The 23,510-nt window shown below is 38.2% G+C and overlaps 2 protein-coding genes across 6 annotated transcripts in view; both read left to right on the top strand.

Annotated features, from left to right (window-relative positions):
* The first annotated feature begins 1,108 nt into the window (after positions 1-1,108).
* The window catches only part of mapta (microtubule-associated protein tau a), a 37,282-nt gene continuing 14,880 nt past the window's right edge, over positions 1,109-23,510 (top strand). For 4 of the 5 annotated variants that reach the window (XM_084434248.1, XM_084434245.1, XM_084434249.1 and 1 more), the window contains exons 1-7: positions 1,109-1,212; positions 9,656-9,862; positions 16,200-16,277; positions 17,227-17,295; positions 18,743-18,763; positions 22,137-22,171; positions 23,250-23,325. In XM_084434248.1, coding sequence (XP_084290374.1) covers positions 9,676-9,862; positions 16,200-16,277; positions 17,227-17,295; positions 18,743-18,763; positions 22,137-22,171; positions 23,250-23,325 — 466 coding nt within the window. In that variant the 5' untranslated portion in view covers positions 1,109-1,212; positions 9,656-9,675. The remainder of the gene's footprint in view (positions 1,213-9,655; positions 9,863-16,199; positions 16,278-17,226; positions 17,296-18,742; positions 18,764-22,136; positions 22,172-23,249; positions 23,326-23,510) is intronic. The other variant, XM_084434247.1, reaches the window with a different exon arrangement.
* On the top strand, positions 19,851-21,057 carry LOC311305671 (uncharacterized protein; the record flags this gene model as incomplete). The annotated part of the gene is made up of 1 exon (XM_084433485.1): positions 19,851-21,057. Exon 1 carries the CDS (start codon positions 20,374-20,376, stop codon positions 21,055-21,057), a length of 684 nt encoding a protein of 227 aa, XP_084289611.1. The 5' UTR covers positions 19,851-20,373.

The raw sequence follows: 23,510 nt of genomic DNA, 5'->3' as shown, positions 1-23,510 counted from the left end.
GATTATTCTTTGTTCTTCAATAAAGTTCTTTCATAAATTAGATGGTGTGGAATGTGGATATTACTTCAACAAATCACCTCTCATTGTGACATCTATCCAAAACTAGTGTTACAACTCACCCAGGTTGTAACAATGGAACTCTTTGTATCATTAACTATGATAGCACATAGCCTCCATCACGGAGACGTCTATTTGATAGATTTGTGTGTTTACATCTGGAAGACGTATTTTTTAGAGTGTTTGCTCATCTGCGATTACGTCTAGGACGTTTCCCAGCCAGATGTCAAATAGACGTTTAGAAAATGAAGATGTTTATGATTTAGAATGTAAAATTGACATCTTAAAGACGTCTATCAGATGTCAATAAACAGCAGATGCTTTCCAGATAAAGTGATCTTTAACAGACATCTTGCAGACGTACATGTACATGTCCAAGTGAGTTTTGTTAGACAAATGTGGCAACCATATATCAAAGTCTGAGAGATCTATAGCACAACCAACCCAGATAGCAAGGTGACATTGATTCAATGTTGAAATTCCTTCAGAATCATCATTTTGATTGAGGTTGAAAATGATTGATTTTATGTCAATCTTGATCGATTTTTCATCGTTGAAATAACATTATTTCAGGGTGCAAACCTGATAAAAAAATCAATGTTAAATTTCAACATTTGATTCAATGATCTTTTGGTTAATGCATTAACATTGATTCAATGTTGATTCAGTGTTGGTCTGCTATCTGGGAACCACATTACTGCATTACTGATGCTCAAACAAAAATTGTTAACCTCCCCCAAATGCACTGAATGTCCCACATTACACTAATCCACACTCTATAATAAACCTATTATTATAATCTATCTTTATTTAAAACAAATGGCGAGTAAATTTGTTTGAATTTATTCGTACATTTTGAAGTGTCCAAATACGTAGGCTACTGGTCCCATCCGCATACAGCAGCACATTATCCTATAGTAAACAGCTGCACTCAACTTAACGCTCGCGTCTTCGATTTTCCTCGAATGAACAAGTTTTCATTATTGAGCGCGGCGATTTGTGAAAGATTAGGAAGAAAAGCAGTTGATTCTCTGATGTCTCTCTAGCGCCTCTTCTCTTGAACAGGCTGCTATAGGTACAGCAGCTCTCGAGCTCTAGTCTTACGCTCAGTGAGCGACTGCAGCTGGAGAGACAATAACAGCGACCCGTGCACAGGTAAGCAGAACCTGTCAAAGCTGCCATTTGTGATTTTAAATGCGATTTCTTTGTGTATGTATGCTGGTTTTCATGCACTGTATTCGAAGAAGGTTTATTGAATCAAACACACATCATGCGCGTGTCCTTGTCGCAATTCTAAATCGTCGTTGGTCAAGTCATGTTGTTAAATCGGGCCTGTGCAGCTTACGTATTAATAAACTAATGCTCTGAATATAGAATGTATATGAAATATGCTGAAATATTAGGAGAAAATGCCCGGTCTCATAAGAAAAATACGTTAAGTGACTAACAAGATTATTCAGACTAAACCGAGCGTACATGTAACGGTATTTATGGGACTTTTCACCAAATGCCAATCTGTTAACGTGCTCATGTTCAAGACTAGACCTTTAGACGTGTAAACAATTATTTTATTTTTTTCCTGCACGTTACCTTTATTTTCATATTATCAGTTCAACGCAGATCGCTATATCTGTTACGCACAATGTGTCATTTTTATTCTAGCAAAATATTTACGGACTGCTACAAAGAATGCGAATAATTCCAAATAAAAGAAATACTGTATTCAAGCGAGGTTGTTTCTTCCGCTCCAAAAACGGAATGCGTGTGCCCATGCAAGTTCGAGCACACTGTAAAACGATTTTTGTTGAAGGATGCTTTGTTGGAACGCACCACCTCCCTCCATCTCTACAGAACAGAGATGCGGCCATGATTCCAGCTCTTCATGTCGTCTGGTCTGTCTGTGTTCATGTGTCTGAATTCAGCCATTACGGTGTCTATGATTCTGATATCAAACTTGAGGTCTGTCGAATTTATAGGCGACTCGCTTTTAATTCATTTTCATGGTTACGCTTCGTCGCTGACCGAGTGCTGATTATGTGTTCTAATAATGCTATGCAACACCTTTCGTCAACGACTGTACAGTTGTCTATTCATGGATGCATGGGTTCATTTAGTAACCAGCATTATTCTTCATGTTCAATGCGCGCTTAGCACGCGGGGTCGTTTTGGTAGCGGTACCCAATGTATATAATCACTGTGTTAAACTGCATCCCTTGTGGACTGTAATCCGGTTTAAAATGGGGGTTGAGTTGAGGGTTTTAAGGTGCCTCGCCTTTTTCCCTCATTACAGCTTTATATCGATTACATGAATGTACCGCCATTGCCAGTGTCCGATTTCGGTTTGACGTTTTTAATTGTCATGACTGAATCTCAATAATTATTTCATAATAGAATAAGTCGAGCCACTCTCATGGTTTAGAGACCCTGCAAAGAACCCTAGATAGGGTGTATCCACAGGCATTATGCACCTTTGTTGTATGAAAAAGAGCAGCTGACATTTTTACAACTCCTTTAGTGTCCCAAAAGTCACACTAAAATCATCTTTTGAAGCGGTCATAGTTTAATTCATAAAATGGTTAGTTAATTAGATTGACTAATTAGGGGTAGCCTATTTCTGATGGGGAATTTCAGCAGAAGCCATTCCAGAATATGTAGAATCATAAAACATTGCGGCCACTGAATCAAATATCAAAATCACATATAATTAGACAGATCTATGATCTTTCTTCTGGGGAAGAACAAAAAAACATTGCTTTGATTAAGGTTTTGTGCCATTTGTGTAAACATGTTGTTGCAAAAATGATAGAAGATAAATGTTTAGCCCCAGCATTATAGATATTTGCCATGTGAGCTTATTATTTTTAATGGTCACTAAGCCCCATGGAAACATCTGAGCAAATTGTTGTGGTTTAGTGATATGGACAGGCTTACAAAGAGCATAACATCTCTGACATAATGCCATATGAAGTCTCTCAGACCGGTATGAGTGCTTAATTGGCATGGCACTGACAGAGGGGTTTAGTTTGCTGCAACATCAGTCTCCTCAGAGTAGTTGGCATGAGAGGGTGTGATTGGGATCTCTGCCACAGACCAAGTGATTCGTGTAATTTGAGGTGAATTTGCAGCTGCGGAGACTTAGGCCATTACCTCTCCGACAGAAGCGTGATGAGCAGAATTCCAAAATTCCACGTCTACATGCATCCACATGGTCCTTTGCCCTGAGAACTTATGCATGACTGTTCTGGAATGCTGCTAGTCATGATCTGAAACACATGTAAAGTGGGGTACAAAAGTTTGAGACCATTAATAAAAAATTTTCTATGTTCTATTTTGGCAATTTAATAAAATCACTACAAATGATTCGATCAAAAGCATATTGATGAGTTGAAAAATGAATCAAGATTTCAGTATTCGGGTTGTTCGTTTGCTTTAATGACATCTGCTGTACTCGAAAAAGTTTATGCAAAACCTGATCCATATTATACAGCATGTCAAGAGCATTTTGTGAGCTACATTGGAAGACATTTTTTTTTACATATGAATATTTATTATTCATTTTAAATGACTTGGCTTTTGTGTGGTAACCGTATAAGAGGAATAATTGAATTATTAGAAAATAATGCACACCTGAAGTGTAACTCTGTTTCGCGTTGTGGCTGCATTACCACCTTGGGTGTGCATTATTTTCTAATAATTCAACGGTCCGTTGACAATTATTCCTTACATATAAAAATGTTCAATATTAGCATATAATTATTTATTTTTTGTGCAAAATGAATATATTTTTTAACTGATTGGTGTGCTCTGCAATAATAATAGACAATATATTTAACAAAGTGCATCATTTTCTGAAATTAATACTTGTCTTTCCACCACAGTACAGTGAAACCATTCTACACCCTGCTCATAAAGGGAGTGACTCATCATAAGAGTTATTTCGCATGCTAGCGGGATAATGGAAGTTGCTTATGTCATCACAGCAGTCAAAATACATTTTCTGGCATCAGATTTACAGTCTGTATTCTTGTCATCTAATCCAATATTGGGTTCTACATACTAGACTGCCAGGGTCTTATGTAATCTTGATTTGGTTGATTTCATAAATGAGTCATTTTGTGATACGTCTGTTATGTTATGGGACTGTGTTTGAATTAGAACATATCTGGCCCTGCCCGAAAGGAGGCGGGGATTGAAAGCAGTGAGAGAATATGAGAGAGGAGTAACTGTGCTTCATAGCGATGCTGAGCAAATTTAGGTCAGGGATACAAGGGTAGTCAACCGTGATGAGAGCATCAGATACTTTCAGCTATTCTAAAGCACAAACCCAGTGCGAGCCAGTGGAGAGCAGCGATTTTCAGTTTGGTGCCAGATAAACAAGCAATAACGCCTAAGGAGATACACTCTGACCTTTCCTGGTGCCATCCATAGATTTACTGCTAACCACGCAGTTTTTGACATGGTCAGATCTACTGATTACAGATTTGCCTGCTTACATAACAAATAATACCTGCTGAGTTGGTAGGCTATATACAGATTTTTTTTTTTGTTTGTTTAAGATAGATTGTCAGCCTACAGGATTTCAGTGAATGGCCATAACCACCATCTGCCTTAGCGGTCTAAAGGCCCCTACACACCAAGGATGACAACTATAACGATATAAATAGAGTCTTCAACACAACTATAATGATAACGGCACAGATAAATGATATCGTTGGAATCACTTTCAGATGAAAGATAGAAACATTGACAGCCAATCAGAATCCACCCTGCTTTAAAGAGCTCAAGCATTCATAAACTGCAGCGTGTGCTTAGAATATACAGGGCTGCATTTCTCAAAAGCATCGAGAGCCAAGTTGATTGTACGATCTACTTTGGCTTAAGCCCAGAACGATAAAGTCCGCTTGTGTGGACGCTAATATCGTAATCGTTCTTGGTGTGAACGGGCCTTAACAGCACTTGTCAGTGTCAAAATAATTGAGATGGCCAACGAAATCAAAGAAGTTGTGCTTTACTGTTTACACATACTGAGTGCTTCAGTTTTTAACTGTGAAAGAGTGCATGGTGTTAACATTTAATATTTGACAATTGTTTTACAATAGAAATCTAATTGAATGTGGCAGGAAAAGAAATATTTTGCTGTTTTGCATTTTGAACATATTAGGCATATGAATTAGAGTGAATGTGTGCATATTCTAAAATAAAAATATGAATTCAAATTGATTAATTTACAGATAATTCTTATTCTTGGTCTTTAACTGTTCTTCTTTTTCTTCATCCCCTCAAATCCATTTCAATCCTATAGTTATTAAATTCCTTTAAATAAAAGGACAATTGCAACATGTTTGTGTCCTTGCCTCAGTATATGTATGTTTTTGCAATCTGCAAGAATAGAAGGTTTTTACATTACATTTTGTTGGTGATTTTTCTAGATGTCTTGGTGTTAGAAGCGAAATTTTAAGCACGGCTATTGAAATGTCCCACAAAACTACAAACACGACACTGGCAAGAACAGAACAGCAAAAAAATCCAGAAGTTTGTTGACATCCTTTCAGTGTAACAGTGGGATCTTTGTTTCATAAGACGTCTTGACACTCCATGGGAAGAATCAAATGCTCCCACGTCTATTTGAACGATCAGCTTCACAGAATTCAAAGAAAGGGGAAGTGTATGTTTACAAGGAAGCATTCAGCTGCATCTATTTGTAGCATACAGTCTAGTTTGCAGTCTGAATCATCTCAGAACACCGGTTTAAGCTTCAGTGTCATGCTAATTATTTGTGTAATGGAGAAAGCAGCAACGCATTATCAAAATAAGTAAATACATTTTGTTGATTTTATGTAATGTTATCGTTATCGGCTCGATAAAAACATTTGGCCGATATATTAAAGCCGATAAATGGATTATTTCCTTCAGCTGAGACTCTTCAGATGCGCACTGTTCGCCATGATGGTTTTGAATTGCTTGAAATATGATTGAAATCAGTTCAAAAGGGAAAATACAGTAAAGTGCAACAAATGCGGCGCAAGTCTGTCAAATAGGTCACATAAAATTATAATGAGAACATCATTAGAATTGTGTGCCTGGGACATGGCTTTAAATAGTGAGACTTTTGTTTTTGTAATCAGCCTCGCTATCATACCTGTCATGACGCTGCTTTGAATAAGGTCTATAAAGAAGGAAAGACCGCTGCGATCTGATCTTGTGTCCAGGCAACTACCCGTGTTAACCCTCACCTCGCCTTTGAATGCAGTTACTGACACTTTTGATGGTTTTATATGTGTACCCTGTGGCGAATATGTCTTTGCATAGTATCCCAGGTGCTGTGTAAACATCTATGTTGATCTTGTGCGTTCTGTAGTCGCACCCACCCTTGCATTACCGCTTTTAGGTTGGTTTGCAGAACGGCCATGAGCGTGCCAAGTACATCATTCTCATTCTTTGAACACACACACACACACACACACACACACACACACACACACACACACACACACACACACACTCATTAGAGAGCCAACTGTGCATATTTTTTATGCTTTAACACTCACAACAAGGCACCGCTACACAAAAAACAACAGATGTTAGTGCCTGGTTAGACGGGCTCTTCAACTGCCCTTGGAGGCATGTGGCGTTATGGTGCACATACAGTTTTTAATTCAAATTTTAATTTTAATTTGGAAAGTTATAAATAAGAAGTTTGCATTGATCAATGTGACAGATGGTCTTTATTAAATGGGATGACATGATCATGACTGATTCTTGCTGTAATTAATGGGAAACCGTGACAAAAAAGACATTCTGAAAAACGTACAATATTTTTACTGTTTACTGCAAGTGTGATGATCATAATCTAACTTGTAATTGAAAATAATATACTGTATATGAATTAGAAAAGTGCAAAGGAGTTGTGGATCCTTCTGTCTTTTTTGTTCTACTGCAGAATTCATTTGTTCCATTTGATGATATATATTGGGTAAATGGTAATAAATGTTGAGCAGTCATCACATTCCCAGTGAACAAAAAGCTTTGAGGAAAGGTAAGAGAGAGCAAAGTTCCTGAATCCTTGTGCAAACACTGTGTTCCAGACGGTTTGTGTGCCAGATGCGCATAAAACAGGTGAGATTTTTCCCACTGCCCAAATGCAGTGCCATGGAGATTCCAGACAGGATTTTGTTGGGAACTGTGGATTTTAGTAGAGTAAGCATGGCAGGAAAACTCATAAGATCAAAGAGAAGTGCAATTAGTTTGATATAACAGGGAAAGTATTCAATAAATGCTAATGGGATAGAACAACAGCTGTGTGTTGTACAGTCACACTGCTTGCTATGGCAGTAATGGTGCTGTTAATGCTCTACAGCAGTCTTAGGGTACGTTTACACAACAATGATGTACTAAAAACGAAACGGTTCTCACGTACAGCAGTTTGGCGATGTCACGTTGTAAAGAAACACGACCGAACACGTAATACGCATGCGCATGACGTCACCGTTTTCACAAATTTGCATCTTTGTTGTTTACATGGAGACGATAACGGTATCATTTTCATAAACTTGCACTAAGAAACTCGATTTCAAAAGCTTACGGTTTCAGGCCGCCAAAACTCTGTTCTCGTGTAAATGAAGAGCCAAACCACATAAAAAATTTTCAGGTTTTATTTTAATTAAAAGCGGTGTTGTGTAAACAACCTCTTTGGCGCATTTCTTGATTTCTCTTTTCTCTACTATAATATGCTCCTCATCACTCCAATGGATGTGTTGAACTCTCTTTCTCATATGATAAAACCTAAGCAATGCATGAAAGTTTTTTCTGCGACTATACAAGAAACATAAAAATATAAAGGAGTCAAAGCCGATGGCCTCGTGAGCAGACAAGTTGTGTGGTTAAAAGTCCTCGTGAACCGGAAGTTGCAAACGACTTTTCTCCAGCGTTGTGACGTTTTTCCAAGTGAAACGGAATATTGAACAGAGGTCAGGGTTTTTACTTTAGCGCTCCTCCTCTCCATCTTTGCTCATAGCAGACTAGTGGTTTGAGGGGAGTGGTTAAGCATTTTCAGCCCAAGCCGTCAAACTGACGTCATCAGAAAGGGAACGCCATTCCAGACCGGAAGTAACTTTTCAGATTTTGATTAAAGATTGCCACGGAAAACAATTTTTTTCTGTGTATTAACTTGCATGGATTAATTGTTCATGCAGTGACTAGTAATATGCGCTAACAAAGTAAATAGGGTCAGTTTTGATTTGGAAGACTTTTGGAACCTACTGTATATAGTCTCATTTATAATATATAATACATAGTATATAGTCTGTTTTAAATATACATAGGGAGCATGAAGAATCATTTTTACACAAGAGGTGCTTCAATTTTTGAGTCCAGCACTCTGTAAAGTCTCCTCCAGCACATCCCTACTTTCAATGAATATAAGATCTGGACTCAATGTGCCAATTCATGTGTGAAAATGATTCTTCATGTTCCTTCCTATACATTCTTTCACAGTTTGAGCCTGATGAATCTTGACATTGTCATCTTGGAATATAGCCAAGGTTATTTAAATCCAAACAGCGACTTTTGCCGGACAGTGTATATCATTATGTCATGTTGAAAAGTCATTTCCTTCCCATTGTTGCGCTAAAAAAAAACAAAAAACAAAAAAAAACAAGCTGTTTCTAAGTGCTACAAGCGTACACATCAGAATGAGCTGTCAGGATGTCTGCAGGGCTGGGCGCTGTGCATCAGGACAGCTGTGAAATTTTCAACATGTATAATCTTCTTTGGGCTGGGTAGCTAACTAAATATGTATCACTAATCAGATGGACTTTCAGTATCAGTGATTATAGTATTACAAAATAATTAACACCTTTAACACCTCGATGCTTTGGAGCCGGATTGTCCCGTGTAGAAACAACAATTGCCTTAAGTGGCAAAAAGGTGTGTTTTCTATCATTTCACAATGTGATTGTTAATTACATCGTGTCATTATGTAAGGCGTGATTTTTTTTTTTACCTGGAAAATGAGAACTTTTGCAAGTGCACTATGTTATGTTGTGTGTTACAATGGTTTAAATAAAGTGGCTACAGAAAGGCTTGCAGGAGGTGCATGGGGACACATTGGCTTGACTGCACTATTTTAAGCCGCATGGCAGTAACCTTAAGCTAGTCCTGCATGTTTGGCAGTATAAATATCCAGGTTTGCACCGGCACTCTGGCTCTGTTTACACTGAGCTTGTGACAGCCCTGTGTGAAGCCAGCGGAAGGGACGGATCCTGACGATTGGTTATTGATTCAACCCACGTTGTCCTTGGAAAAGTTAGCGGAGGACGCCACTACTGTTGACTCATTGAACTGAGAGTTGTTTTGGAGGTTTTCGGCTAATGGATTGTGGATTTTCAGTGGATTTGACCAATTTTGTTTTCTTCTGTCAGCACTGAAAACCCATTTTTGCTGCAAGGAATCAGAGCAAAACAATCAGTGCCTGGCAAAAGCATTTTTAACTGCTTTTCTCTCGTACAACCACTAACTTATTCTTTCTTTTTTCCCTTTCTGCTTTTTTTACCCTTCCTTTCTCCCTTACCTTTATCCCTCACCCTCCCACTCCACCCAGTATCCGCATTTGGACTTGCTATGGACCAGCAGCACGATTTCTTGAGCTCCTCGCCCAATAGCCACACAGCTCACTACAACTCTGGCGATACCATGGCAACCTCCCTTTCTGGAATGACCATCAATGATCATCACCATGGCAACCAGTTCCATAAGGAGAATGGAATTGCGGTGGGGCTTGTGAGACCAGGGGATTGTCCAATGAAAGGTGAGCTTGCTTCTGTGGGAAAACAGGTTCATTGTGTCACAGCAAGTCAAAATAAATACACACCGATTACCTGATTAGTCAGAACTATTAAACAAGCTCTGCAGTGTGAACAGGGTGTGTATGTTATCATGACACATTCAAATATAGTTAAAGGACAAGTTTAATTGTTCTTGAAGGATGTACTGGTGTGGAATATGATCTACAGTCTAAAAGAAATTCAGGGGACCTGGTTATGTTGACATAATAATCAACTTTACATTACATCAATGTTATATTGTGTGTATTTAAAGCTGCAGTCTGTAACTTTTTTGTGTTCAAAATGTAAAAAAAAAGATATAATGAGTGAGTATATCATGAATCCATTTTCCAAACCGTGTTTTATCACAATGGTACACCTGTAGTAAGTGTTTATATTGGGACTATTTTAGACTGGTTTGGGTCGCACCGCTGTGGAGTAGTCCAGCACCTGTGTGACTCGTCATAGACATAAACAGAGAGAAGGAGCTCCGGCTACAATGTTCTTCCTCAAGACGCACGCAGTTCTGTTTATTAACCGCTAGAGCGCCAAAAGTTACAGCTTCAAACTGAAATTTCTGGGTTCTTTTTTTTAAAGGAAATATTAACTTAATGAAATTGTCTTGATAACGTTGAGAATTGGGCTAGTTCTAATTCCCAGAATTAATCTAATTCCCAGAATTAATTCCCAGAAGCGGCAGAACTAGAATTCTAGTTCCCAGCATAGGAATTGAGAAGGAGAATTAATGTTGAAGTTGAGTGTTAATTATTTTATGTTTTTTTTTGTTAGTGTTTATTGCTGTTATGTTTGACATTTAAAAGAGTTAATGTTATATTGAAACTACTCTGGCCTAATGAGCAATGAGACAAGTAATTACCTAATGAGACAAGTAATATTTAGCATATACATTTGCTGTTATTCTGATTTGAAATAAGAATAATTGGTTTGAGGACCACCACTCGATTGTGCTGAAATTAGTAGGAACATCTTAGTTTTTTGAGTATCCAGCTTCAAAAAATTGTTTATGCTGCGAATTTCTCTAACTCAATGTACAGTAGTCAACATTTGAAGTGGATCAAAACCTTTCATTTGTCTTAGGACAACTTTGATGAACTTTTTTGATCCACTTCAAATGTTGACTACTGTAGTTTGTTGTTTGAACATAATTTTATTAGACGTTATCGTTATCTAAGATTGATGCACACTGTTGTTGTTTTGTTGAGCCTAAATATTTGTTTTTAGACTGTATAAAAGACACTTTCTTTCCTCCACAGCCAATAAGGATGAAGACATAATTACTGTCTTTCATAAATAATATCTATTAATATGTAGTGCACACTATTAAATATTACATGGGCAAATGTTATGACAGACATAATCAAATATTTCATGGCTGCCAGGGAAAGATATTATTAGGCTGTATGGTTCTGGATAATACACCAGAGAAAGATTTGCACAGTTCCTACTAAATAATGAGATTATATTAATGATTTCATTAGCACATGAATTCACCGTGACACTGCATGCATGTCGATGTGTTATTCCACCGAATATTAATTAGCATGACCGCTAACGTGTGTTTCCTCCTGTCATGAGCAAATAAACGTATCAAATGAGGGAGATTAAATGCTCAAAGGCATTGAAGGGCGTATGATCTTAACACATATTTTAGTGTTGTTTCAGATTATGAATGTGGCCGCATTGACTGCAACTCTTTGATACAGCCTTGTGTATTAATTCCTTTACATAAACCAAAGGCTGTGCTTGACTGGGCCCTCAATCCAGGCTTTGCAGCTGCGTCGTGCTGTAATCCATGCATGTGGGTCACGCTCTTCTCAGGACGCTCGCTGGTACTAATTCAACGCCTTCACACAACCTGCTTTCTTCTGCATGTGTGTGTGGTTTTGTGTTTTTTTGTTTACAGACCATTGAGGCTTTTTGAAAAGCACACAGTAATGAAATTGGTTCTCAGTCGGGTTACAGAAAATGTAAGGAGACAGTGTATAAGTGAAGGCATGTAAAGACACAATCGATGGATGTTGAGCAAGTTTGAAACCGCCTCATTCACTGTTCTACCAAAAGTATAAACAGTTGTCAGTAACTGAATTAAACCAATGAAACTTTGCACAGTTGGCGTACTTCAGTGTGATTGCCACAGTCGTTCTAGCGTATAGTGTAATCTGAACTAGTTCTAGATTCATAAAGCTATAGTGTCATGAGGTACTCGCTCTCATGTCGTTCCAAACCCATAAGACTTTCGTTTTATTTTGAGACCAATGAAGATGTTTTTAATGAAATCTGAGAATTTCTGTCCCTCCATTGAAAGTCTGTTCACCCAAAACTCTGACGGTTCATGAAGAGATCATACAATAAATATCTATATGAAATCGAGCGGTTTAATCAAAGTCTTCTAAAGAGACTCGATTGCTTTGATGAACAGATTTATTGAGGCTTTTATTCACATATAAAGATTGATCAGCAAACATATATAGATCTCTGAAACTGTACTTGTTTGATGTGCAAGAACAAACCTCATTGGTTCTCGTGCTCAAATGTGCTGGCGAAACGTGCGAGAATTAACCTTGTCACGCGTCAAGTAAGCATGCTTGAGCATCCGTGACCAAATTCGAGTGCTCTATGAGCATTCGCTGATCAATGTTGATATGTGAATAAAAGCTTACCTACATTATATGTGTTTATCTTATAAATCAATCATGTTGAAGTCCATTCAATCCATATGGATTTCATTTACAATCGTGTTATGAACATTTTGAAGCGTAGAATAGACTTTTTATTGGGGGGACAGAAATCGTTCAGAATTCATTCAAAATATCTTCATTTGTGTTCCCGAAGATGAATGAAAGTCTTATGGGTTTGGAATGACATGAGGATGAGTAAATTATGACAGAATTTTCATTTTTGGGTGAACCAACACTTTAAATAAATGATGCTGTCTGAAAGCCCTGGGAAAATCCGGCTTTTCTCTCTTTTTTTCTAAATGTAGTGGCTTGTTTAAAGCCACTGCCAATCATTGAACTCCAAGCTTGTGTAAGGAGGGGAAGGACAAACACAGTGGTTGTATTGACTGACAGTCTTTTGTAAAGGTGCCAGCTTGCAGCGGAGTCTTCTGTTGTATTGTATGTATTCACATACCCTAAATGGGACCATAACACTCTCTCTTTTTTTCCTCTGCGACCCCCTTGCATTCTTTAGTGCGTAGCTTATATTTCCCTAGTTTACAGCCTTCACTAGTGCACACTTTCTCCCCGTTTGCTCTTCCTGTAATGGCCCACTCAAGGAGGAAACATTACTCAGAGAATCTTCCACAAATAAATGGCACATACAGCAATGGCACAGCAGAGAGTGAGTATGTTATAGATAGTAAAACTAGCACATTAGTGACTGTAGAAGCACAGTATTAAACATTAGCCACTTTCACACATGTAAAATGTGGCCACACAGCAGCACAATACGGTTGTCAGTCCTGTATTTGAGTCCTTAATACGTTCACGTTCACACTCAGTTTGATTATTTAAAGTGATAAGACTTCTCAGTTTTAAGAATGTCGCCATCTTTGTTATTACTTTGGTCACTGTCGTTATGCTTACTGGTAGGAAAATACGGGCTTGACTCCTGCTGCATGTTCGTACAGACAGTATTTGAGACGCTACTGGAAGTTACTGTGTGAACGGGACATTTCGAGACTCGCACTTGTGGTAAATGTGGTTGTTAATCACACAGACTGACAGTGTGAACGTAGCCCGTAAAACAACCCTAACCCTAACACATTTTTGCATTTGAAAGCGCAAGGTGCCACACAATAGTATCCTCTGTAGAGCCACAGCACTGATGAATGGAAAAAAAGAGAGAGTCTCGAGACGCATAAACACACTGCTCATATACGAGATGCTGGTCAAAGATGTCCATCTAGTGCATGTTTACATGACAAAAACTCATTTGAACCTTAACCTTAAACTAAACAGCGTGGATTAACCACATCATCTCTGTCAGAACTGATGATTGGCCCAAACCAATCTTTTTCATCAGTGTACCGACCGCATACGTGCTTATAATGACAATCTAATGTTTTGTTCACACATAGCATGAAAATGGTTATTTACAAATAACATAACTTCGGTAGCACTTATTTTAAAGTCCTGTTGCGCATGTACATACTATGTACTTATTATAGTAATATAATAGTTACTAAATAGTATAATATTATATAATAGTAATAAAAGTTACAATAACTGGGCAATAACTTGGTACCCTTTATTCCTAAGTACTTTCTTAGGTAAGTACACTGTAAGTACACAAACTGTAAAATTCATAGTGTTACACATTTATTTAAAATAAATGCATGGTTAATAATAGGAAATTGTCATGTTTCCGAATGTCATGAATGCTCAAACCAATGTTTTCACCAGTCTTGTCCCATATGGTATATGCATATTATATACTGGGAAAAAAGCAATACTACAAAAACACAATAGATTCAAACAGTAAAATTCAGTAAAGCGTTGAAGTGTTGACCTCAGTGTCTAATGCACTTCACATCTCTCTTCAAAGATTTAGCATATACACTCACCTAAAGGATTATTAGGAACACCATACTAATACTGTGTTTGACCCCCTTTCGCCTTCAGAACTGCCTTAATTCTACGTGGCATTGATTCAACAAGGTGCTGAAAGCATTCTTTAGAAATGTTGGCCCATATTGATAGGATAATATCTTGCAGTTGATGGAGATTTGTGGGATGCACATCCAGGGCATGAAGCTCCCGTTCCACCACATCCCAAAGATGCTCTATTGGGTTGAGATCTGGTGACTGTGGGGGCCATTTTAGTACAGTGAACTCATTGTCATGTTCAAGAAACCAATTTGAAATGATTCGAGCTTTGTGACATGGTGCATTATCCTGCTGGAAGTAGCCATCAGAGGATGGGTACATGGTGGTCATAAAGGGATGGACATGGTCAGAAACAATGCTCAGGTAGGCCGTGGCATTTAAACGATGCCCAATTGGCACTAAGGGGCCTAAAGTGTGCCAAGAAAACATCCCCCACACCATTACACCACCACCACCAGCCTGCACAGTGGTAACAAGACATGATGGATCCATGTTCTCATTCTGTTTTCGCCAAATTCTGACTCTACCATCTGAATGTCTCAACAGAAATCGAGACTCATCAGACCAGGCAACATTTTTCCAGTCTTCAACTGTCCAATTTTGGTGAGCTCGTGCAAATTGTAGCCTCTTTTTCCTATTTGTAGTGGAGATGAGTGGTACCCGGTGGGGTCTTCTGCTGTTGTAGCCCATCCGCCTCAAGGTTGTGCGTGTTGTGGCTTCACAAATGCTTTGCTGCATACCTCGCTTGTAACGAGTGGTTATTTCAGTCAAAGTTGCTCTTCTATCAGCTTGAATCAGTCGGCCCATTCTCCTCTGACCTCTAGCATCAACAAGGCATTTTCGCCCACAGGACTGCCGCATACTGGATGTTGTTCCCTTTTCACACCATTCTTTGTAAACCCTAGAAATGGTTGTGCGTGAAAATCCCAGTAACTGAGCAGATTGTGAAATACTCAGACCGGCCCGTCTGGCACCAACAACCATGCCACGCTCCAAATTGCTTAAATCACCTTTCTTTCCCATTCTGACATTCAGTTTGGAGTTCAGGAGATTGTCTTGACCAGGACCACACCCCTAAATGCATTGAAGCAACTGCCATGTGATTGGTTGATTAGATAATTGCATTAATGAGAAATTGAACAGGTGTTCCTAATAATCCTTTAGGTGAGTGTATATTGTTTGAGTGCCAAAGTTTTTAAAAGCGATTTAAAATATTGACTAAATTCCTTTTAGATCTTTTGCACAAAGTTCGTTTCTTGTTAGTTCAATAAAGCAGTTACTTTCCAGCACTGCAGGTTGTTTCTTTTAATGGTTTGCCAGTACATTCAGCTGCCATCTGTTTCTATACTTAGTCAAATTTGTGTGTCTTTTTAACTTTACACGTGTCCTTACAACAAACATTGTTGAATTAATTCTCTTAGCTAAGTTCAGGGATCCAGTTGCAGCTAGGGAAGCTATATTAAGGTTGCACTGAGGTCACAGTATATTGTGACTGATTGCTCCAGGATGTGAAATTTGAATTTGATTTCTTACCTTTGAAGAACTTAATTATTCTTTGCTATATATAGTATATATATATATATATATATATATATATATATATATATATGTTAAACATGTCTTTATAAATATAGATTGTCCCAAACAACTCTAATGTTATTTGTGTTTTTTAACCAAAATTCTCTCACAGAGGAGTTTTCAGAAGAACAGCTGGATGTTGAGCTCAGTAAGGCTGAAGGAGCCTCCTCTTCTGAGGAGAAGCAATGTGGTATGCATTGCAGCCCTTAATAAAGATGCTTTCCCTGTTCTCTTTCAGTTTGCCCTTTTTTTTTATTTACTTATATTGATGTAATGAAATGCCTCTTACTAACTTTGCCTTGTTAAATATACAGAAGCTGCATTCTTCGAAGTTCACGAAGGTCAGAACGAGCGTTGTTAAAGGGGATGTTGTGTTAAAGGGGATGTTGTAGCCTACGGGGGACTGCTCTCGTCACCTAGTTAGTTGCAACTGTGACAGCTGACATTGATGATTGGCAGCAATGTTTGTACTGGAGGTTTTTGAAAATGTCTGTCTGAAAACAAAACAGGGTTCACTTCACAACCTGTCTCAATATGTTTACTTTGGTCAATTTATGTACATAATAAAGAGTATAAATTATCTATAAAATCGCACCTTGGTAAGATAAGTCAACATTTGAACCGCTTTAATATGTTTGTTTTTTTAAACACTTGTATCTTTAGATATTCCAGTAAGCTAAAAAACAAATCTTTTATTTAAATATATTTTTTTTAAACTCCAGCGCGCAATGAGTCTTGGGATTGAAGGATCCACTCGTTCTCTCCAAGAGTGCGCTTGTAGGCCGTATTTGAAGGAGCCTTTGATTTGGGACAGCCTATATTGCGCCGCTGTAATGCATTCGGCATTTGAAGGATGCAGCCTCTGATGTGGAACGCAGTAAAAATGTCAAAACCTTTTTCCTTTATAATTTATGTTGTGTCATGGTGTTCATGGTAATAATCCAGTTAATCAACCAGTTATTTACTTTCAGCTGAGCGCTTCAGAACTCAATTAAAGTCTCACTGTAGCTGAGCTGTGGAGCTAAACCTTTCATTTCTGGCTTGCTTTTGTGATGTTAACAGCTGCTTCACTTTTACATGAAAACCTGGACTTCCTTTGGTAGCTTGGTGTGTAAAGCTGTTGAAATGATGTTTTATAGAGGGCCCGCAGGATTCAAGAGCAGAAGAGAATGAAGATCAGCCCCTGCCTGTTGTGGAAGTGGCGAGCGGTATGGATCTTCTGCTCAAACACTGCAGCCTCTTTTGATTTTAAATGCTTTGCCCGAATGCCCTTTTCTGCCTTCATTTTTGTGGATGCTTTTATGCCTTGCAACCTAATGTTTCTAATTTTGTAATGTTTTGTCATATTTTAAGCCTGCTGGTTTGCATTTGGCTTCTGTTTGAATTGGGCATACTGGTAACAGGACCTCTCGCCTTTCCTTGCTTTGAAAATCCTTTTCATGTTGCATTTACAATGGGGTGATTTTAAAAGATAATATATGTGAGATAATATGTATGTCAGTGAGGACACACATATTCATTTTGATACCACTGCAAGGGCATGCTGAGAGGTTTCAGGCTTTTAAATCAAAATAAACTCAAGGGAGACTCCAGCCCTGTTTTCAGTTTATTTCCCATGTGATTAGTCACAGAGACCGCTCAGCTGTCTTTGACACGCTAGGTGTGATGTTTTGCCAAGTGTGGAATTAATGCCTTGTGCCAAATATGATTTTAGCCAAAGCTCTTTTTTTCACAGGTCACAGTGCTTTAAATTGCAAGTATTTGTTGCTTTTGTGTATAATTTGATGGTGTGATTTCATGCTAGGTAATAGTGTTTGCCTTGCCGTCCTTCGGATGAGACGTTAAACCGAGTTCCTGACTCTGTGGTCATTAAGGCCCTGTTTACACCTGGTATTAAGATGCGTTTTTGGATCGGATCACAAGTGGACGAGGCTAAATACAGGTGTAAACGGAGTATAAAAAGTTTAGAGCTTGTCCACTTTCGACCACTTCCAGAGGTAGATAAAAACGCTTTAGACCAGATTGCTTTTGTAGTGTAGACGCTCATGTGATCAAATGTGTCTCTCCGCCTACTGACCTAATGCGTAAACATTATGGGAACCGCTCCAGTCAGACGGGATTTAAACTTTGTCGGCTGAAGGCCCAAGTTTGGTTTGAAGATGAAAAACGTCCAAAGCACAATGTTCTCTCACCATTCCTGATTTCTAACACACACTCACAGCGTGTGTGTGTGTTAGAAATACCTAAACACACTCACAATACCAGGTGAAAACAGGGCCTAAAAATCCCACGGCACTTCTCGTAAACGAGTAGGGGTGTAACCCCGGTGTCCTGGCCACATTCCCTCCATTGGCTCTTATCAGTCGCCATCCACTGAACTGGCTCGATCACTCTCTCTCCTCTCCACCTATAGCTGGTGTGTGGTGAGCATGGTCCAGGTGGATGCTCACACTGGTGGTGGTTGAGCAGAAACCCCTGATATGATTGTAAAGCGCTTTGGGTGTAAAGTAGTACATAGGGAATGTGCTATATAAATACCTCATTCATTCATTCAGCCCTGCAGATGAAATTGCCAGATATTATGTAGTACAATTCTCTAATTTTTGTCTTTTATGTTTTTCTCTCTGTTTGCTGCATATCCTGACCATTATTAAGCTGGAGGAACGGCGCCCACAGGTAAAACACAATTTTTACTCTTACACAACTTATTCTCAGATTGTACCACATTGGTGTCATGCTTTGTAGAATAGCCATTATGCTACATTAAATATGATCTAGTAGATTTCTTTCTTTCTTTTATACAAAATATATTTTTAAATATTACAGTTTGTTTTTTCTGTCATGTTTTGGTAGTACTCCACCTCACTGATCATTATCTTGTATTGGTTATTTGGTTTTCGTGAATACACAGATTTGTCCATTTTATTTTATTTGAATAATCAGGAGCAACTAGGTACTTCTAAAGAGCAGACACACAAATGTGCAAACACTGTCTCTCTGTTTATCAAGTAACATTTGCTCAACCAATGGCAGAAGGGAGTGTTCGGGAAGCCTAATTCGTTTATATAGATTTGTTGAGCTACCCCTGTAAAAAAAGGAAATGCACTTGAATCTACACTGTAATGTACCTAAATCTTATTAGTATATTTAAAAAAAAAATCTACTTGCAGATATTATAAAAAGGAATAAAATGTGCATTTTGTAATAATGTCAATTTAAAAGTGTTACTTTAAAGTACATTTATGTTTTAATCATCTTTTGTTGTGCTTTAAACATTTGACTGTCTTGATTCACATGCTAAAACATTTTATTAAAAATTTAACTGTATTTTATATTTGATATTATGTTTAAAGTTATTGTATTTTAAATATTCTAAATTGCAACTGAATCATTACAGATGTGTAATTACACATATATTTAAATGCATGACACACAAGTTTCAATAGAAATAACTTTTAAGTATATTTTAGTTTACCATAAATGCTTGTCAGTGCATTCGGCAGTACACTTCAACCATATTTCAAAGATAACAGAAGTAATTATGAAATCACATATAAAGATTGATTTTATTATAAATTTAAATTATAATACATTTTCATTTAATTCCAAATAAATTTGTAAATTTATACACACTTAGTTCTGGTTTCACAGACAGGGCTTAGATTAAGCCAGGACTAGGCCTTAGTTCAATTAAGACATTTAAGTACATTTATAAACGTGCCTTAGAAAAACCATTACTGGTGTGCATCTTGAGACAAAACAATGGCAGTGACAAGTTGCTTTCAGATAAAACAGCTCAAACATGGATTTGAGTCTGGGACTAGGTTTAAGATTTGTCTGTGAAACCGGGGAATTATATTATATGCAATGACAATAAAAAAGGAAATTGAAATTGAAGTATTTTATTTTTCAAAGTATGCTCAAGTGTACTTTCACAAGGGTAGTGGCCCAGAAATGACATGCTTCACCTCTGTCCAGTTTTATAAAAAAAAAAAAAAAAGTTTTGCAAGCAATCATGCTCTTCAGTTGTACCTATCGGCTCATATGTCTGTGTTCAGTGTGAAGTCCGGTTTCATCACTACTGTTTGTTTTGTATGTTAGCAAAGGCCAGCAAACCAGTTTGATATGTTTGCTCGTTATCTTTCCTCTACGGGTTTTTATTCCCTCCTTAACATGTGACAGTTTTCTTGGAACACCTTGTGTTTTTAGAGAAGGAAAAGTAATGGAGAAGTTGTCATTGCTTTCTATAAAACATCTGACCAGTCTGTGTCCATGGTGAATGGGACATGCATTATTACAAGTGCAACTATAAGGCAAAAGCGGCTTTGTTTCCAGCTTTAGCAGCAGGGTTTTCATCTGATGGTTATGATCAACACTCGGACTGGAGCTGTGTTGACCACCAGAGAATACAGGAGCAGGACGAAGACCTCCTCAGAAGCAGCTGGGCTGGACAACCAGTCCATTCCCATCATCGGCGGACATCTGTCAGTCCAGACCGCACCAGGAGCCTTTCTCTGGAGAACGAGCAACCTATGACTTTCCTGGTTCGCAGCGCCGCCCTGGAGGACCTGACATCCGTCGGGGAGAGGATCGTAGAAGCCAGGGCTGCTTACAGTGAGACCCTTCAGGAAGAGGAAGAACTGTCATTTTACGACAGTGAGAGCCATGCCGAAGAAAAAAAGCTTCCAGCATGGGCCAGCAGGGCTCAGACAACCCTCGCTGAATCTGTATATGCACCTTCTGAAACCAGAGAACATAGTTTTACGAGAACTTTACCTCATGAACACATGGACACAATGGGCGCAGTGGAGGAGAAGGTTGATGCTACGTTATCAGGGGTTAGAGCTGCTGCTGAAGATGCAGAGACTCATCCTCCTACTAGCACAAGTGGCTCTCCAAAAGGTGTCCACGGCTCCCCGGCAAGAAAATCCCTGGTGCCGGTGGCTCAGTTTAAAGGTCTGTGCTGTTAAGCTCACAGAATCCCAGTGCAGTGTCTCTTCCTTGGTTTGCCTCCACCTATGTTTTACAGAGCGGCTTAGCTATGCACCACTTTCTGTCTATAACGAACATCCTACAAAATAAGCGGCGCGCTGAGGAGAACGGTCTGTTGTCCTGCAATTGTTTGCTACAAGTCGTCCTTTTTTGGGCACTCAGCCTCACTCTGTCATTCTTTTGTTTCCTCTTGCAGCCTGTTTTGCGCTGATTGACGAAATCCATGTTTGCTGGCCGTGATTCAGTCTGGCATGTCTGTGTGCATGAGTGTGTTTGCATGTGTTCACAACACCATCATCTGGTGCAGCACTGCTTTAACAGATCCCCTCACTTTTATTTACAGCCTTACCTTTCTCAAATGTTTCTTTAGAGCATAAATTATACAAAGTCTCATTGAAATTCTCAATTGAAAAACAGTAGTCTGTAGTCAGTTTAACCAAGGCATTTCCACACTGTTAGTATAGTTGCAACCTAGTTAGCTGCCTATCTCTTGAAAATAAAGAGGTTTTCACAGCAAATTCTATAGCAAAAAGAACATTTTAATAATCTAAAGAACCCTTTTCCACTGTCAAGAAACTTATGGCCAATGTAAAGATTTTAAAGGTTCTGCAATGAACCATTGAAGCCAATTAAGAACCCTTTTTTTAAGAGTGTACTGGGGCAGCGTTTTAAGAAAGCATATGTGCATTCTTATCTTATTTATGCCTTCAGATTCTAAAGTAGCATCACATATAACCTTTACAAAAAGGCAATCTCAGAATACATAACGTTGAACTCAGTGATAAATCCAAGATGGCAGCCAGGCCAGATGAGAGAAATGTTGACTATAAACCGAAACTATTCAGCAGTATTTAGCGTCATTTGAATTGTCAAACTCTAGCGTCAAAATCCATTGTGTGTCAAGTCTCCAGTGTTCTAAATTAGTCTCTTGTGAGGTTTAATAATGGTTAGACACAGAGGTTTAACAACACATGTAGAGAGTCCAGTAGTTTTTTCACTTTTCAAGTTCATTCAAATTGATTGTATTCACATTGGTGCATTTTTTGGTTCTTTACAGCTCAGTCCAAGACCAATGGTGATGCTGAGAAGAGGGTGAGTGCTAATAGCTATTTTGCATTATTCTTTTGTTCTCCTCCACTTTCATTTTCTTGCCTTTTATTTTGCTTATTTGTACACCATGGGGTTTTCATCCACTACTGTTTTGCTCTCTATATGAAGACCAAAGTCAGACCCTCCTCCCATAAAACACCTTCCTCCCTCCCAAAAAAGTCCTTGGCCTCCTCTAGTAGAGCTCCCTCAGTACCTGCCACCAGTGCTGGGCCAAGAGAATCCAGGCCAAGAGTGAGTACAGCTGCCGATGTCCTGCCACTTCTGTGGAGAATGGTCTACGCCTCTGTTTTACTGGCAGTCTGCCCACTGTCTGGTGTGATTAACAGTATCTGCATCTCTCCTCTTGCTAACTGACAAGCATCTCATTCGCACAAATATTCTATTGTTGGTGTTAATTTTCATTAGCACTGACGTCTGGAAAGGCTTTTAGACTTAAACTTAAACTTCAGCTGCAGCAAAGTTTTTGTGTTTCCTGTGGATGGGTTCATAATTATTGAAAGTGCTTTCAAACTCTATGTTTGAGCAGGCAAATATGTCATAAGGATTATTTATGAGTGCCTCTTCAACTTTGAGTGGGTTTGGCTCTCTGGACTCTGAGTAGTTCCTTTTAGTTGTCTACTAACAATGTCTAACAATGGGCATGCATGTATCACTGGAGAATTTTGTTATTTTTGTCATTTTCTGAACCATCATTTAATGTCATTTCCAACACATCATTTAAACATTTTTGGAATAAAAATGGCAAACTCTTAAGTTTGTCTTATTAATGCTAATGTTATACAGCATTTGTATCCACAATTTAAAAAATATTTTCACACTTTTTGGATAATTTGAGAACAAAATAATATTACCAAAGTGTAATAAAAAATTAGTCATAAAACAAAATGAAGAAAAACATGTATCTGTTATTTTTAATTATATAAAAGCGGGACGTAAAAGGGTCATAATAGAGACATGTATAGACATTTGCAGTTGTTTTGTTATCCATAATTGCATGGAATATAATTATTAATGTGTTTCTCTTTCTTACTTTCTTTCTTTTTTTTCTGTATATCTCTAGGCTCCTAGTAGCAGTAGACCTCATGCTGCTGGTACAAAGATTCCTGCCATGACTGCAGTTGCCAAAAATGGAAAAGGTAAGTAAGATTTATTTTACAAAGGAGTTTTTAGATATAAATGTGTTATATACAGTAGTGGCGGGAGGAGATATTTGCACAATATTAGCTTTTAATGACACTTTCAAAATATGAGGAGTAGGCCTATGTTATATTGGGAAGGAGAATACCCTAAACTTGATTAAGGTATCAAAATGACTAAATTA

Source organism: Rutilus rutilus (genome assembly GCF_951802725.1).
Source record: "Rutilus rutilus genome assembly, chromosome: 16".
NCBI lineage: Eukaryota > Metazoa > Chordata > Actinopteri > Cypriniformes > Leuciscidae > Rutilus > Rutilus rutilus.
The sequence above is the reverse complement of the archived record's forward strand: the minus strand, read 5'-3'. Positions and strand labels throughout refer to the sequence as shown.